An 18582-nucleotide genomic window follows, 5' to 3' on the forward strand; every position below is an offset into this window, starting at 1 on the left:
ACAGTGTTGCATTGGTTTCTGCCATATAACTCGAATCAGCCATAATTATACATTTATCCCCTCCCTTTTGAGCCTCCTTCCCATGCCCCCATCCCTGCTCTGGGTTGTCACAGAGCATCAGGCTGGGCTCCCTGTATTACATTTGCTAATACACTTTTTATAATGCCTATGCATTTGTTAATATAACTAATTGAAGTTGAAAAAAAACCACTGCTGTGTTTCTTGCCATTAAAGTTGTCTTCTTTTGAGGATGATCCCACAAGAATACTATGCACTCATCAACTCTGAATGCTTTTCTTTCATGGGCATAAGTTTGGTAAACCTAACTCTCCCAACAGGTCTTTTATTTCATCTAGTGCTTTTGTAAAATGATTGATTGCCTTGGGCCTAAGAGGGCAGTTTTGCCTAAGCATCAGATTTTTTTCTAAGAAAGCTGTGTATGATAATATTCTAAAATCTATAGCTTGACCCTTGATAGCATTTGTACTCTTAATTACCTGAGATAGCTAGCTTTTTATGGAAGATTTTCCCTAGAAACCATGGGCAGATTTTAGGAAAAACATGTTTTAAAGAGGTGAAGAGTTGAATGATTTCATATAAGTGTGATGCTACGCTCTCATAGCATTTAGTCCATAGTCTTCTGCATGAGTCCCAGGTCTGCATCTTGAGGCCTGATCTCTCTCTGAGACCTGACTCTCCAAGTATTGGCTGCCACCTAGACCCTTCTGTCTGAGTGTCCCACCACCACCTCAGATGCATCACTGTCAGGCAAATACTGTCAATTTGATTCACAAATTTGATGCTTCTTTTTTCCATTTTTATTCTAATGTTTCTACAATTCTCCCAGTCACCTTGCTATTGAGCAGGTGGTAAATGACTGTTTTACGTAAAAAGCATTTAATAATTCACAGTGACCCTCAGTTATCCCTTTTTTCCTCCTTTTCAGTTCTGTTCACAAAAGGAAGCCGCTGCCTAAAATTGTATATAACTTGCTCTCAGATCGAGATTTAAAGAAAAAGCTAAAACAGCTTGGATTATCTGTTCAAGGAAATAAACAGCAGCTCATTAAAAGACACCAAGAATTTGTACACATGTACAATGCCCAGTGTGATGCTTTGCATCCTAAATCAGGTAAAGTAATAAAATAATGAATTTTATTTACCCTCTGGATAAAGCAGTTTTGTATGACTCAGAGGTTATAAACCACAGAGAAAATTTTAACACATTTTTGATAATAGCCAAGACGTTCAAATACACTCCTTTGGAATATATCTAGAGTGTCCTGTGATAAGCCAACCTTTCTCTCAGCTCGTCTCTCTGTCCACCTTCTCTTTTCAGAGGCGACCACCGCTACCAGCTTCTTATGTGTATGAGGGTTTCTTGAGAGAGCATGGCTGTAAGATAGTCCTAGTTTTGCAGCTTTATGACTGGGTGACTGTGGGCAAGTTACTTATATCTGACCTTGGTTTTCTCTCCCATTAAGTAAGGGTTGTAATACTACCTAGGTCATAGTGTTTTTGTGCAGACTAAATGATGAAATGCATATAAAGTCCTAGCATTGTACCTTAGCAGGTAGTTAGCATAGGATAGATGTTACAATTAGATTATTAAGATTGTTATACCCAGAAATAAATGTGGTTATTATTATTTCATCAAAATTTTGTTTTACAGATACACTACTTAATAGTTTGTTCTTTCCACTTCACCTCACACAAATTTTGGAGTTCTTTCAGTTATTAACATATGGATAGAATTGCCTGATTTAAAAAAGTTAAGGTGTAATATACAAACAGAAAATTACACAAGTTATCACAAAGTTTAGGGAAGGTGCCTTTGTAACAACTCCTCAGAGCCCTGCCAGAATCCTAGAAGGCCAGCCTACCCCTCCCAATAGTTGCTACCTTTATCCTCACAGATGACCATCTTCCTGACTTCTAAAACCATTTATTCATTTTGCCTATATTTTATCTTAAATATGGAATAATAAGTAGCTTATACATTCTTTTGAGTCTGGCTTAATTTTCTATGACATTATGTTTATAAGATTTGTCCATGTTTTTGTGTACAGTTGTGATTTTTTAAAAATTTTTGTTGCTATAGCGTATTCCATTATATGAATATGACATATTACACAAATATCCATGGTTGACGGACACTTGGGTTTTTCCACTCTTTGGCTCTTGAAGAATAATGCTGTTATGAGTAATCTTTCACAGGTCTCTTGATAGTCATAGGCACACAGAGTTAGGCATTACGTATGCCTACGTGTGAAATTGTTGTTTTTGCAGACGTTTAGCTTTCCTGGGTACAGATAGAAACCCAGGTGCCAATGTATGCTCTCATCAGGAAGGTATGAGAATTCGTTTTTCCACATCATTATCATCATCAGTGTTGTGAGTTTTCCTTTTTGGCCATTCTAGTGCGTCCATGGCAGTATCTCCTTATGGTTTTAATTTTTGCTTCCCTGATGGCTTATAGTGTTCACCATATTTTTATATAATAATTGGCCATCTAGATATTCTTCTGGGTGAAATATCCATTTAAGTTTTATGCCCAGTTTTTCTATGTTGTGGATCTATTGCTTCTTAATTTATTTCTGTTATTACATGAGTTTTTCTGGATACAAATCTTCCTGGGTGTGTATATTTGCTTATCTCCTTTCATCTTTCACTCTCTTAATGGCTTCATTTGAGAGGTAGAAATTTTAAATTTTGTATCCAATTTGTTGCATTTTTCTATTGGATACTACTTTCTATGTCTTTGCCTACCACATGATCATTTTTTTCCCTTGAAAGCATTATTCTTTTTGCATCTACCTTTCAGCCTACAATTTATCTGAAATTGGTTTAAGCATATGTTGCATGGTGAGAGGTGAGATTCTTTTTTTGTTTCCATATGATCAGCTAATTGATGTAGCAGCATTAATTGAAAAAGCATCCTTTGCACATTGAATTGTTAGTACCTCTTGTTGAAAATCAGCTGTGTTATGTGTGGGTCTGAACATTGTTTTGTTCCATTGGGTCATTTATTTATCCTTGTGCCACTACTGCAATGTCTTAATTATTTAATGAGTGATTTATAGTAGGTCTTGTTGTTTATTGAGATTGTCTATTAATAGGTGAATGGTTGTATGCAAATTGTGATGGAACCATACAATGGAACACTGCTTAGCAATAAAAATGAATCAACTACTGATAAATGCAACAATGTGGATAAATTTCAAAAGCATTGACATACAAAAGACTACATGCTGTATATTTTGAAAACATTTATCTGGCATTTTAGAAAAGACAAAACTTTGGGGGCATAGAAGAGATCAGTATGTCCCAGGGCTTAAGGGTAAGGAGGAGGGAACTTACTGGGCAGAAGAACTTTAGAGGGTAAAGGAAATGTTCTAGATTTTGAAATGATGAATAAATGACTACTAATAGGCAACTGGACTTGACTCCAGTTTTTGGCTCTTCTGGGTAAAGCTACTATGAACATGGGCTTATAGATTTGTATGTAGCCATATGCTTTTATTTCTCTTGCGTTTTCCTTTTCATTCAGTTAAAATATTTTCTGATTTTTGTTGTGATCTCTGCTTTGACCCATGGATTATTTGGAAGTGTTTTCCATTTCCAAATATCTGAGTATTTCTCAGATATCTTTTTTTTTATTCTTTGTAATTTGATTCCATTGAAGCAGTTCTGTATGATTTTGGGCCCTTTACATTTATTGAGACTTGTTTTATAACGCAGCATTAGGTCTTCCTTGGTAAGTGTTCCTTAGACCCTGGAAAATTTTGCTTTATTTTTCAATGATCTCTAATGTTAATTATGTAAAGTTGCTAAGGTATCATACTCAAGTCTTCTACATCATTACTGATGCTATGTTTAGTGAGTCTGTCACTTACTGAGAACATTATTGAAATCTCGAAGGATATTTATAGGTTTTTAATTTTTCCTTTCAGTATATTCTGTTTTCTTTACATTTTTGAGGTGCCTGTGCAGTTAGTATTGGTGTGTCTTTGATGAATTAATCTATTATAATTAAATAGTCGTTTTAGTCTCTGGTAATATTCCATGAGTAATAACCTTATTTCACTTTTTTCTTTAAACATATTGTGTTTAAACTATGGTTTTTGGTAAGCAGGATATGGTTTGAATCTGCTTTTTAAATTTAATTTGGCAAGATATGCCATTAAATTGTAGAGTTTAGAACTTTTTCATTTCATTTAATCTGTTTGGTGGGGTTTAAGTCTACCAACTTGCTCTTTTCTATTTGTCTTGTCCATTTGTGTTTTTTTGCTTTATTTTCTTGCTTTCTTCTAGATTATTTTTTAATTCTATATTTTATCTTCACTATTGGTTTATTAGCTATATCTCTGTTCTTTTAGTGATTATTCTAGAGTTTACCATTTGCATCTTCAACTTATCATAGTCCACATTCAAATAACATACTATGTGTGTGACATAAGGACCTCACTCCTTCCGTCTTTGGTTTTAGGTGTCTGAGGTCCTCTACTAGTGTTCAGCAGGTGCTCTGTGCAAATTTTTCCACTTGTAGTTGTATTCTTGATGTAGGGGAAGAATAGACCCCAGATCCTCCTGTTCCATCATTTTAACCTTGATCCATTCCGGTTTTATTGTCATAGAGTTTTCTTCTTTGTTATAAATCTCATCATACTTTACCATTTTTGCTTTGAACTGTCAATTTTCCTTTAAAGAGATTTTAAAAATTGAGAAGGAAAGTCTTTATATGCCTATACTTTCACTGTTTGTGTTATTCTTCATTTCTTTGCTTAGAACCAGGTTTCTATCTTATGTCATTTTCTTTTGGCCTGAAAATCTTCATTTAATCTTGTATTGCACACGTTTTGTTGAGACAAGTTCCTTCAGCTTTTATTTGTCTGAAAGTCTTAATTTAGCATTAAAAAAACTTTATTTTGAAATAGTTTTGAATGTATGGGAAATTTTGAAACATTATCATAAAGGATACATAGATACCCTGCACGCAGATTCACCTATTAGCATTTTGTCCCATTTGCTGTATGTATTAATGTATATGTGTTTGTGTGTGTGCTTCTTTATTTACACATATTTTTCTCTTAAACTGGGAATAGGGCGTATAATCTTGTCTGCTAAATGCTTCATTGTGTATTTCCTAGAAAAAGAGATGTTCTCTTTTATTGCTGCAGTACAAGTATCAACTTTCATCTCTATTCTAGTTTCAGCAGTTGACCCAAAAATGGCCTTTATAGATTTTGTTTCCCCACTCCAGTACATGATCCAGTTTGAATCACAATATTAAATTTAGTTGTAATATCCTTTCAATCTCTTTCATTCTGGAACAATTCCTAAGCCTTGCTTGGTCTTTTATGACATTGGCATTTTAAAAGAATACAGTCTTTGTTATTGTTGGGTTTTTTCCCAAATAGAATGTTTCTCATTTTGGCTTTGCCCTGTGTTTCGTTATAATTACATTCAGGTTGGCATTTGTGGCCAGAATACTATATAAGTGATGTTTTGTCCTTCCCAGAACATCTCATCTAGAGGGATTTGACATCTTTGTGCCCTTCTTTTGTGATGGCAGTTTTGATCACCTTGTCAGTGTCTTCATTGTGTAGTTTCCTCCTTACTCCTAGTAAGAAATCTGAACAAAGACACTTTCCTCTAAACAGACCATTATCTTTTATAGCAGTTAAGAGTCAGTTCAGTTCAGTTCAGTCATTCAGTTGTGTCCGACTTTGTGACCGCTTGCTACATGTAGCACGCCAGGCTTCCCTGTCCATCACCAACTCCTGGAGCTTGTCCATCGAGTTGGTGATGCCATCCAATCATCTCATCCTCTGTTGTCCCCTTCTCCTCTTGCCTTCAATCTTTCCCAGCATCAGGGTCTTTTCCAGTGAGTCAGTTCTTCTCATCAAGTGGCCAAAGTATTGGAGTTAAAAATAAGAAAAATATATTTCCTATTTATCTTCATTTTTACCATTTCTAGCACTTTGTTTCTTCTTATAGAGATGAATTTCTGGTTTTATAGTTCTTCTGCTTGAAGAACGTCCTTTAACACTCAATGTGGTACTGGTCTGCTAATAATATATTCTCTCAGTTTTTGTTTGTCTCAGTTTTTATTTCTCTTTAACTTCTAAAACATATTTCCATTGACCTAGAATTCTGGGTCAGTGGGTTCTTACCCACTCCCAGCATTTCAAATTTTTCATTCCATTTTCTTCTGGGTTGAATAGTTTTTGATGAGAAACATGATGTAATACTTGGCCTTTTTTTGTATAGTAAATCCCTTTTTCTGACTGGCTGCAAGATTTTCTCTGTCTATATTGTTGTGTTTTTGTTGTGTTATTTTTTGTTGTTGTTGTTATTTATTTTGCTTGATATGCTTTGAGCTTGTTGCATTTATGGTTTGATATCATCATTATATTTAGTAGATTCTGGCCATTAGGTCTTCAAATATTTCTTCTCCCTTTTTTATTATGGGGTTGCTATTACATGTTTATTAGACCATTTGATATTGTCCCTCAGTTTTTAGATACTCTACTCCTGTTTTTTTCTGTGTGTTTCCCTCTCCCCCTTTTTTCTGTTTCAGTTTGGGTAATACCATCAATCTCATTTTCAAGTCCACCAATTCTTTCCTTCGCTGGGTCAAGTTATCTCTGTAAACTTTTTTTTTATTTCTAACATTTCGATTTTGTTCTTCTTGATGGTGTCATCTCTCTCCTAAAATGACCTATCTGTTAATGCATGTTGTTCATCTTTTCCACTAGATATTTAAGCATATTATCATAGTTATTTTAAATTTCATTGCTGGTAGTTCTAAAATCTGGGTGATATCTGAGTTTGATTTTGTTATTGTTATTTGCTTGCTTGTTCATATATCTTGTAAATTTTGGTTAAAAGCAGACAATATTTGAGATGCTAAATACTGAAGTAAATAGTGTGAATGACTGAAAAATGGACTTGTCTCCTCTTCTGCTAGGACGTCACTGTGTGTGTGGTTCATTGGTTAGGGTTTTTTTTGCTGTAGTTATCTATAGTTGACCACCAGTTTCATATCCCCTGTGCTTAGGTTGGTGCCTGAGTTATCAGAAGTTTGTTTTTAAAATGTTCCTGCCTCATTCACACTTAGGTTTTCCCTGTGAACCTGTACCTGAAAAAGTCTCTTTCCATGCTCACTTCTCTTCCAGTGGCTGATTACAGCTACTTATCACATGGAGGTCCTGTTCATGGTAGGGGGCATGAGGTTGTTCTCTGTTGTTCTAGCATAGCCTCTGTCTTAGGCAGGCCCTTGATGCTGGGTCTTGGGTGGGGCTCTCAGTGACCCTGTGCCTCCCCAAGGGGCAAGGGTCCTATAGTGATCAGGGCCCGGGGTTTCCTGACCTCTCTGCCAGAGTAGAGGGTTTTGTTTGTTTCCTGTCTCCATTTACCTGTGCTCTGGGGTCTTCAGTTTTGCTGGCCTTCCCTCAGTGGCTTAACGGTTTTGTTTCCTAAGGGTTAGAGGGTTAGAGGAATAGGGCTTCATGTCCTTCCTGCAGTGGAGGCTGTTCTCCTTTCCCAGGCTTGGATGTGGAGGGATACTTTTTCTGATTCTCACCCTTCCTTCAGGAGTTCTTGAGAATACCCAGTAAAGTCTGTAGAAAATAACCTTGAATCTGGTGTGAGCCCCACATCTAAGCTTCCCAGGATTTTTGTGCAGTTATGGTGGTTCACCCTTGGCCTTTTACAATCCATCGGAAAGGTTGTCTGAAATCTTCTTACCCAACAGTAGGATGATCCTTGTTTTAATTATGTCAGCCAGTACTCATGACCCTCTCCTCGGAAGCATTTGACTTAGATTTCCAGCTAGTTGGTTTCTCTGTGAGCTTAGCTCTGATGGATTCAAGAAGAGTTACAGTTATAAGTTATTCAGGCTTTTCCTGTTACTAGGGTGTGAGTGACACTATATCCAGGTCTTTATATCTTATACAGAATCAGAAGTCCCCCTGAAAGATTTAAGCTCCTGAGTTGCATCTAGTCCTAATACAATCTCCTTAATATCTTAGAAGAGAGCAATATGCCAGGTGCTATCTTGAGTGATACTTGGGTGAGTGGATTGGGCAGAATGCAAGTGGTCCCTTTGCTTTTCTGTTATACCATGATTCAGTAAATTTATGTTAGCTGTTCAGCTCATAGAGACTGTTTACATTGTTTCTACTGGTTTTAATGATATTAGGGAGGCAAGGGGTACCTCTCAGTCCTTGAAAAATAAACTTTGAATTGAGATAATTGCATTCTTAAATGATCCTCTCAAGGACAGTGGGTTTTGTAAGAAACTTTTAAATAGGGATTTTGTATAAATTTATATAGCATTTAAATTCTTATGGTGAAGAATATGATGATTTCCCCTGTTTACCAGTTATCCAGCCTAAACAGTGTCAACCATGCCTAATGGTGTTTGTTGTCCATCATTTACACTCCTTTCTAGACATAGTATCCTTTTATGTATAAATTGTGTGTCAGGGCTTGTGGTTCTTTCCCCTATACTATATGTACTTTAGTCTTAATGTGTTGGCCTAGTAGGCAGAAAGATAGCATTGGTAAATTTCATGGTATTTGCAGTCAAAGGTATTTACATATGAGATGGAGCATATTCCAGATCTCTTTGATGTATATGATTGGTAACTACACGTACTGACAAAAATTCTGGAGTCTGGGACATTTCCCCCCCTGTTATTTATAGACCTTTGACTTTCTTTGAAAAGTACCTTCTTATAACATTTTGTACATTGGCATTAGAGTGGATATCCCAGAAGAACAGAATTCACACTAACAGATTAATTTTCGTATTCCATTGGAACTGCTGTTTATATCTGTTTACTCAAGAGAAAGAGCAAAATGACTTTGCTGTCTCTTCTGGTTATTTTTTAAACTAATTGCATGTGTAAAAGTTAAATGTTTTAACTCTGTGTTCTTTTTTTTTTCCCCCTTTTATTTTGAAATAACTTTAGACTTACAGAAAAATATTTATAAAGACCAAACAGGGAGTTCACGTATACCCATCATCTAGCTTCAGTGTTAATAGATCATATAACTAGAGTACATTGAGCCATGTCATGTAATTAATACTGACTGTATGTCCTTGTTTTAATAGCTGCTGAAATAGTTCAAGAAATTGAAAATATGGAGAAGACTCGGATGCGTTTTGAAGCTAGTAAACTCAATGAAACTGTATGTTGATGGTCTTTTTAAGTATCTTGGTAAAAATGAAGGAAAGAAAAGTGGAATACCCTAGAAATTAAAGCAAACTGGTATTGAATCTGTTCAGTGGTAAATGTACTAGAATACTTTTCCATTTAATGTATTATGATTCACTTACAGCTCATTTTTAGTACAGAATTCTAATGTATTTAGCAGTCTTCTGGCACAAAATCAGTCCAACGTAGAGTTTATTAGCGAATTACAGTTTTTTGGGAAAGTCATGTGCCTGTACATCAGGTAACCTTGGTATTGACCCTTTCTCTGGCAGTTGCATTTAATAAGCTGTTTACCATTTAACCTGTGTGACCTTTAGGATCTTCATCTGTAAGACTCAGGGGTTGAACTGTATGATCTCTGAGGGCCCCTTTTAGTGCTGGCATTCTGCAATTCTATGATTATACTGGTTGAGAAGTTAAGTAATTGTAAGAGCTGACGAGGATTGAGCATCTGTTGAGCTTGTTGAGGGAATCAGAGACCTAAATTCCTTCACTATTGCCTTCCTCTAGCTTGATGGTCCAAAACTTAAGGAAAGGGTATCAAAGAAGAAAATAGTCATTGTGTCCTTTGACACTGGAGGAAGTGTTTTGGGCTCTCCCATGTAGACATTTTCTAGGCCATTGGTAGTGTGTTTGTAAGGAAAGCAGCAACTTTAGGCAAGTAAGTTTATAATCAGATAGGAAAAAAATGAGATTTTCATTGATTTCGGTATTACCCGTGTGCTGACTATAAGAGGGAAACTATAATGAATTGTGTCAGTACGTTTCTGATCTTTGAAGTTTAATATTTTAAAAAGTGAACTAGAAATTTAACATATGAAGTCTTGTATTGCATCTTCTCTACATATTACCTTTGTGGTAGACTTGGGAGTTAGATTGGGAAAAGATAGAAGACAAACAGGGAGATCTGCCTTATTAATGACCTACTAAATGTCTCTTCAGTCTTGTGTAACCTGTTGTACTGATAAATGTGAAAAAATTAAATATTGAACATAGGAAATTTAATTGATTTTTGTGTTAATACTTTATATATTCTAGTAGAATCAGTGTTGCATTTTCTACTGATGTAAGTAAAACATATATTAATTATAGTATTAAAAGAAGTAAATAGGAGTTAATCTTCTTGGTCTATATAAAACAGGGATGAGAGATTATTTTCCTCAATTTTAAACATCCACATTAGAGACTTTTAAGTTTACTGTACTACTTTTTTTGTCATTTAAAAAAATTTTTAATTAAGAATATTTCATTTTTATAGGTAATGGTTTTTACAAAGGACCAAACAGAAAAGGAAATAGATGAAATTCACAGTAAATATCGTAAGTTATACTACACTTTATTTGCGAAAGACTTGGCTTGCAGTTTTTGATCTTAAGTAATTTTTAAAAAATGTGTTTTGTATATTAATGTTCAGTGCAAACTTTCCTGTTAATATTATTTAAGAGACTGAATTTTGGCTGAATGTTTATTTAGACAGTGACTTTTTTTTTTTTTGCAAGTATGTGCCTGCTCTTTTCTTTTTTTGATGAGTTACGAGTTTTGTTTTGTTTTTTAATTTATATTTTTATTGAAGGATAACTGCTTTACAGAATTTTGTTGTTTTCTGCCAAACCTCAACATGAATCAGCCATAGGTATATATATATCCCCTCCCTTTGGAATCTCTCTCCCGTCTCCCTTCCCATCCCACCCCTCTAGGTTGGTACAGAGCCCCTTTGTGAGTTTCCTGAGCCATACAGCAAATTCCTGTTGGCTATCTATTTTACATATGGTAATGTAAGTTTCCATGTTACTGTTTCCATATGTCTCACCCTCTCCTCCCCTCGCCCCATGCCCATAAGTCTATTCTCTATGTCTGTTTCTCCACTGCTGCCCTGTAAATAAATTCTTCAGAACCATTTTTCTAGATGCCGTATATATGCATTAGAATATGATATTTATTTTTCTCTTTCTGACTCACTTCACTCTGTTTTATAGGTTCTAGGTTCATCCACCTCATCTGTTCCTTTTTATGGCTGAGTAATATTCCATTGTGTATATGTACCACAACCTCTTTATCCATTCATCTGTTGATGGACATCTAGGTTCCTTCCATGTTCTAGCTATTGTAAATAGTGCTGCAATGACAATGGGATACATGTGTCTTTTTCAACCCTGGTTTCCTCAGGATATATGCCTAGGAGTAGGATTGCTGGGTCATATGGTGGTTTTATTCCTAGTTTTTTAAGGAGTCTCCATACCATCTTCCATAGTAGCTGTATCAATTTACATTCCCACCAACAGTGCAAGAGCATTCCCTTTTCTCCACACCCTCTGCAGTATTTATTGCTTGCAGACTTTTTGATGATGGCCATTCTGACCAGTGTGAAGTGATTTCTCATTGTGGTTCTGACTTGCATTTCTCTAGTAATGAGCAGTGTTGAGCATCTTTTCATGTGTCTGTTAGCCATCTGTATGTCTTCTTTGGAGAGATGTCTGTTTAGGTCTTTTTCCCACTTTTTGATTGGGTTGTTTGTTTTCCTGGTATTGAGTTGTGTGAGCTGCTTGTATATTTTGGAAATTAACCCTTTGTCAGTTGTTTCATTTGCCATTATTTTCTCCCATTCTGAGGTTTATCTTTTCACCTTGCTTATAGTTTCCTTTGCTGTGCAAAAGCTTTTAAGTTTAATCAGGTCTCACTTGTTTACTTTTGTTTTTATTTCCATTAATCTAGGAGGTGGGTCATAGTGGATCTTACTTTGATTTATGTCATCCGAGTGTTCTGCCTATGTTTTCCTCTAAGAGTTTTATAGTTTCTGGTCTTACATTTAGGTCTTTAATCCATTTTGAGTTTATCTTTGTGTATGGTGTTAGGAAGTGTTCTAGTTTCATTGTTTTACATGTAGCTGTCCAGTTTTCTCAGCACCACTTATTGAAGAGACTGTCTTAGCCCTGCTGTACATTCTTACTTCCTTTGTCAAAAATAGGGTACTCATAGGTGCATGGGTTTATTTCTGGGTTTTCTATCTTGTTCCATTGATCTCTGTTTCTGGTTTTATGCCAGTACCATACTGTCTTGATGACTGTAGCTTTGTAGTATAATCTGAAGTCAGGAAGGTTGATTCCTGCAGCTCCATTCTTCTTTCTCAAGACTGCTTTGGCTATTCTGGGTCTTTTGTGTTTCCATATGAATTGTGAAATTTTTGTTCTAGTTCTGTGAAAAATGACATTGGTAATTTGATAGGGATATCACATTTAATCTGTAGATGGGGTTTGGTAGTATAGTCATTTTCACAATATTGATTCTTCCTACCCAGGAATATGGAATATCTCTCCATCTGTTTATATCCTTTTTGATTTCTTTCATTAATGTCTTATAATTTTCTAAACAGTTCTTTTGTCTGCTTAGGTGAGTTTATTCTTAGATATTTAATTCTTTTTGTTGCAGTGGTGATTGGGATTGATTCCTTAATTTCTCTTTCTGATTTTTCATTGTTAGTTCATAGAAATACAAGTGATTTCTGTGTGTTGATTTTGTATGCTGCAACTTTGCTAAATTCACTGATGAGCTCTAGTAATTTTCTGATACTATCTTTAGGGTTTTCTATGTCCACTATCATGTCATCTGTAAAACGTAAGAGCTTTACTTCTTTTCCTATCTGGATTCCTTTTATTTCTTTTTCTTTTCTAATTGCTGTAGCTAGGACTTCCAGAACTATGTTGAATAATAGTGGTGGAAAGTGGACACCCTTGTCTTGTTCCTGGTCTTAGGGGGAACGCTTTCAGTTTCTCACCATTGAGAATAATGTTTGCTGCAGGCTTATCATATATGGCATTTAATATGTTGAGGTAGTTTCCTTCTATGCCCGTTTTTTGAAGAGTTTTAATTATAAATGGGTGCTGAATTTTGTCAAATGTGCCTGCTCTTTGATTTGTGACTCACATTATACTTTGAGCTCATCACTAAGCATTTTGCAGATATTAATTAGTTGCTGTCAAAGCATCACTGTGAGAAGAAAATGGGATTCAAATGGAAACATTCCTGACTTACCATCCTGACCTCAGGCTACACAGTGACTTTTCTGTAAAGAATTTCAGTACTCTGTAGCTTGCAAATTTGTGCCAAAAATAGTTTTCATTTTATTCATTATTACCAGCTTCCCAACTTTATCACTTCATTTTCCTTAATGACGTTTGTATGTATCTTTCCCAGTGTGACCACGTTACTGTTTTGTCAATTAGGTAGCTGTTTATTCTTTGGTTGGTTGGTTTGTTTCCAATTTAAATTTACATTTAAAGTGCCCGGCCAATGGTGGAGAGTTAATATTTGCTGATTAAGTATCCCATAAATGCTATGTCTTAGTTGTGCTAAGAGAACTGTTTTCTTTTTTCACTTTTTAAACTTTGAAGGGGCAGGTCCAACTGTGACCTGTGGGGAGGAAGGAGGAAGTGCACAGGTCCCAGATGTGAGCACATCACTGTTGTGTCAGTTCAGTTCAGTTCAGTCGCTCAGTCGTGTCCGACTCTTTGCGACCCCATGAACTGCAGCACGCCAGGCCTCCCTGTCCATTACCACCTCCCAGAGTTCACTCAAACTCATGTCCATCGAGTCGGTGATGCCATCCAGCCATCTCATCCTCTGTTGTCCCCTTCTCCTCCTGCCCCCAATCCCTCCCAGCATCAGGGTCTTTTCCAATGAGTCAACTCTTCACATGAGGTAGCCAGAGTATTGGAGTTTCAGCTTTAGCATCAGTCCTTCCAAAGAACACCCAGGGCTGATCTTCAAAATGGACTGGTTGGATCTCCTTGCAGTCCAAGGGACTCTCAAGAGTCTTCTCCAACACCACAGTTCAAAAGCATCAATTCTTCAGCGCTCAGCTTTCTTCACAGTCCAACTCTCACATGCATACATGACCACTGGAAAAACCATAGCCTTGACTAGACAGACCTTCATTGGCAAAGTAATATCTCTGCTTTTGAATATGCTATCTAGGTTGGTCATAACTTTTCTTCCAAGGAGTAAGCGTCTTTTAATTTCATGGCTGCAATCACCATCTGCAGTGATTCTGGAGCCCAAAAAAATAAAAGTCTGACACTGTTTCTACTGTTTCCCCATCTATTTGCCATGAAGTGATGGGACCAGATGCCATAATCTTAGTTTTCTGAATGTTGAGCTTTAAGCCAACTTTTTCACTCTCCTCTTTCACTTTCATCAAGAGGCTTTTTAGTTCCTCTTCACTTTCTGCCCTAAGGGTGGTGTTATCTGCATATCTGAGGTTATTGATATTTCTCCTGGCAATCTTGATTCCAGCTTGTGTTTCTTCCAGTCCAGCGTTTCTCATGATGTACTCTGCATAGAAGTTAAATAAGCCAGGTGACAATATACAGCCTTGATGTACTCCTTTTCCTATTTGGAACCAGTCTGTTGTTCCATGTCCAGTTCTAACTGTTGCTTCCTGACCTGCATATAGGTTTCTCAAGAGACAGGTCAGGTGGTCTGGTATTCCCATCTCTTTCAGAATTTTCCACAGTTTATACTTTAATAATAATAAAAAAAAACCTTTGGGGACACTTACTAAAGCTCAAGTGCTTATTATCATTATAGTTTTAGTCACATTTTCATTTAGTATCAGAATCTAAATATGCCATTGATAGCTCTTTTTTTTTAAACATTTTTTAAAATGTTTTAATAAACTTTTTTTAGATCACATTTCTATTAGGCTTATATAAAAAAATCTGCCTCCTCCACCACCAACCTGTTTCCATTTCCATTTCCTTGAACTAATAACTGTCAAACCTTTGGGATTTTGTTTTAATAATTACCTTCATTTTTATAAATGATTGTTCTTTCTGCTATTTCTTGGAGAATTTTTCAATTTTCCCTGTTAACAACTGATTGAAGTCCTAATTTGAAAAATGAAAATTTAGCTCCATTTTAAATCATGATTCTTCGCTTTCCTCTCAATCTCTGAATATTGTCCTAATTTTTTTATAAGGTTGGTATACAGTTTGAACTAGGCAGCATACATACTGTGGTTGTGAAGGGTAGCAGAATATGCCGCTTCCCAAGAATATGTCACTGTGGCATATTTCTTTGAGGAGAAGGCATTTGAGAAGCAGCAGAAAGAAAAGGTCTCTGCCTCCCCTCTATTTGCCTCAGATGGTGAAAAATCACCTGCAGTGCAGGCAACCTGAGTTTGATCCTGGGGTTGGGAAGATCGCCTAGAGGAGAGCATGGCAACCCACTTCAGTATTCTTGCCTGGAGAATCCCCATGGATGGAGGAGCCTGGGGGCACTTACAATCCATGGGGTTGCACAGAGTCAGACACAACTAAAGTGACTAAGCACAACACAGCACAAAGGTGTCTGTCTCTCCTCCCCTCTCTATCCCTAGAAGTAAGTTAGTTTCCTGTTGATGGAGAAGCCTTGGACTTAAATCAGCATAACAGATTTCACTCTTGGTTACTGTGTTTTTCCTGTCCATCTCCCCATAACTGGCCTTCCCCACACCTTTCCTTTTTTTTTTTTTTTGGTTAATCTAGCTGAAGATGATATTTAAGCCTGTGTTGTAAATCACCTCTGGCTTAAGAGTTTTTCTCTGGGTATCTTCCATAAACACATGAGGTATACATGTTAATAAGCATCTGTTTTGTTTTTCTTATATAAATCTGTTTTTTGTTATAATGCCTCAGCTAAGAACAGAGAGCATTAAAGGGAAAATTATTTTTTCTGACCATACACTTGTAATTCCTTTCAGGAAAACATTCTGTTTGTCCTATAATTAATCATTTCATGTGCTTAGTTTTCTATTTATGTGGTATTAATTTATCTCTAAACTTTCCATCAGAAATGTGAGTCACTTTACAGTGAACCTCATAGATAGTTCATCAAGGCTCTTTTCTCTCAGAAGCCCCTTGCCTGAAGCAGCCCCAGCTCTTTTCCAGTCCACTGTGGCGGCTCTCTCTGGGCCTCCTTCATGGCTGCCCTGGAGCTCCCTGTCACCAGTCTTCTGGATATCCTAGCCTCCCTCCTATGGCAGCTGACTTATTTCAGGATCCAAATCCACCTCTTCTTTCTTCTTGTTTTGGTGGGATACATTTTCCAGGAGACTCTCCAGGAAAGCGGTTATTGCATCTGTACATAATTGGAAATATTACTTTTACTCTTGATTTATTGTTTGGCTTAGATAAATTGCCCACATAACTATTAGTAGAAAGCAGGACTGGAAATTAAACCCACACTCACCAGATACTCAACTTGAAGCCCTTTGCCTGTGCCGTGCTTTGTATCTGAGTAAATAATTTGTGTGTTGGGAACTTCTTTTTGAGAGACTAAACTTTAGTTTCAGGTTATAGTGCTTTTTAAAAGCTTAATTTTATGAATGAGTAACTTTGGTGGTTTTGTGATGGTGTTTATCTTATTTTCTTTAGCATTCTTTGGGATAGATTTGTATTCATGACTTCCTCTTTTAGAAGAGGAGAGAAATAGTGAAATCATTTTGAGCCTTAGTTGCAGATCTGTAGAAAGTATATTTGATATGGGGTTGAATGAAATGAGTTTATTGAGTTACCTATGGATTTCAGATTGCAAATGCATTTGATAAGTCTTCTTAGGTACGACTGAATTGCTCAGAGGTGGAATCTTAGCCTGACAGAGAATTACTCTAATTGCCTAACTGCCATGACAGACATATTTTGGGAATCTTCTTGGTCTTTACCTTGGTAATAGATAGTTTTATACTTTGCCAAGAAAAGAAAAACTAACTTCTAATGAACATGGGATTATCTCCTGAAACTTTTCCTGAGAGTACCAGCTTAATCTTGTTAAGTAGGCAAGACATGTTAGCTCTGTTTCTTCCTTTATTTTTTTATTAGGTTGTTCATTAATTCACTAAATGTTTACTGAGCATCTGCCATGTGTCAGCTGCTGTTCTATGTACTGAGTATAGAGCAGCGACAAGACCTCTTGTCATAGAGATAAGACCTCTTGTCATATTCTAATAGCAGACAGATTAAAAACAATAAATCAGCGAATACTACAATTTTAGATGGCAGATGCTATAAAGAAAATAAAACAGTAATTTGATAAGAATTATGAGGACATGAGTTTGGGTGAACTCTGGGAGTTGGTGATGGACAGGGAGGCCTGGTGTGCTGCAATTCATGGGGTCGCAAAGAGTCGGACGCGACTGAGCAACTGAACTGAAAGAGTTGACATTTGATGTGTATATGTGTGCACGCTTAGTCATGTCTGACTTTGCAACCCCTTGAACTGTTGCCCACTGAGCTTGTCTGTCCATGGAGTTTCCAGGCAAGAATACTGGAGTGGATTGCCTTTTCCTACTCTAGGAGATCTTCCCAACCCAGGGATCCAACCCACCTCTCCTGCACTGGCAAGCTATAAAAAATAAAATGGAGTAATTTGATAGAAATTATGGAGACGTTAGATAATGTCATCAGGAAAAGGCTTTTCTTAAGGAGTTGACCTTTGAAATGAGGTAACAATTAAAAGGTGAATTGTTACCTTAAAATAAAAGTAATGCTTCACAGAGCTGGAGGACTAGTATTCCAGGCAGAGAGGACATCAAAGGCAGAGGCCCTGAAGCAAACACAGTGTAGGTGAGTGTGAATAGAGTGTAGGGAGTAAAGGGGAGGGGAAGAGTGGTATAGAGGTGGGGCCAGACCCATAAGACCTTTTAGGAGTATATTTTGGGTTTTATTCTTACTACAGTGGGAAGTCATTGGAGAGTTTAGAAAGACAAGTAATACGATTTTATCTACATTTGAAAAGATGATGTCTGCTGAATAGAGAATAAATTGTAAGGTGGCAAGAAATAGAAAACCAATCTGATGGCTCTTCACTCAAGTAATATTTATTGGTTACCAGTGACTGTATCCCAGACAATATTCTAGATACTAGGAATATAACATTCAGAAAGCAGATAATGTCTCAGCTCAAGCAGAGCTTACATTATATTGGGAATAGTCAGACAGTAAACAAGTGAATAAGATGTGTCAGATTCGTCTTATGTGCTATGAAGTGACTTCAGGTAGGGGTAGAAAGTGATGAAGCTGCTGGTCCAGGAAGATTCCCTTAAGTAGGTGAGAGACCTGTAGGAAGTGAGGCTGTTTTAGTAAATTAGGCCAGAGATGTGGCATTTCTAGAGTGGTCATAGAACTAAAATTGACAATTCAAGGTAAACTTTTGAAGTAGAGCCGGTAGTACTTGCTGATGAATTTAACATACCCCTATGACTAAAAGAGGAATCAGGAACGACCCCTACATTTTTGGTTCAAGCAGCCGGAGAAATGATGATGCCGTTTACTGAGATGGAGACCAGGGCAAGGATTGTGGATAGGGAAAGGGATCAGAATTCC

At 36.7% G+C, this 18582-nt stretch overlaps 1 protein-coding gene across 5 annotated transcripts in view; it reads left to right on the top strand.

The window, feature by feature from the left end:
• Positions 1-18582, top strand: part of RAD18 (RAD18 E3 ubiquitin protein ligase) — a 113438-nt gene that overhangs the window by 31319 nt on the left and 63537 nt on the right. For all 5 annotated transcript variants that reach the window (XM_069562094.1, XM_069562091.1, XM_069562092.1 and 2 more), the window contains exons 7-9: positions 947-1131; positions 9124-9200; positions 10485-10545. In XM_069562094.1, coding sequence (XP_069418195.1) covers positions 947-1131; positions 9124-9200; positions 10485-10545 — 323 coding nt within the window. The remainder of the gene's footprint in view (positions 1-946; positions 1132-9123; positions 9201-10484; positions 10546-18582) is intronic.

This window comes from Ovis canadensis, chromosome 19 (genome assembly GCF_042477335.2).
Source record: "Ovis canadensis isolate MfBH-ARS-UI-01 breed Bighorn chromosome 19, ARS-UI_OviCan_v2, whole genome shotgun sequence".
In the NCBI taxonomy this organism is placed as follows: Eukaryota; Metazoa; Chordata; class Mammalia; order Artiodactyla; family Bovidae; genus Ovis; species Ovis canadensis.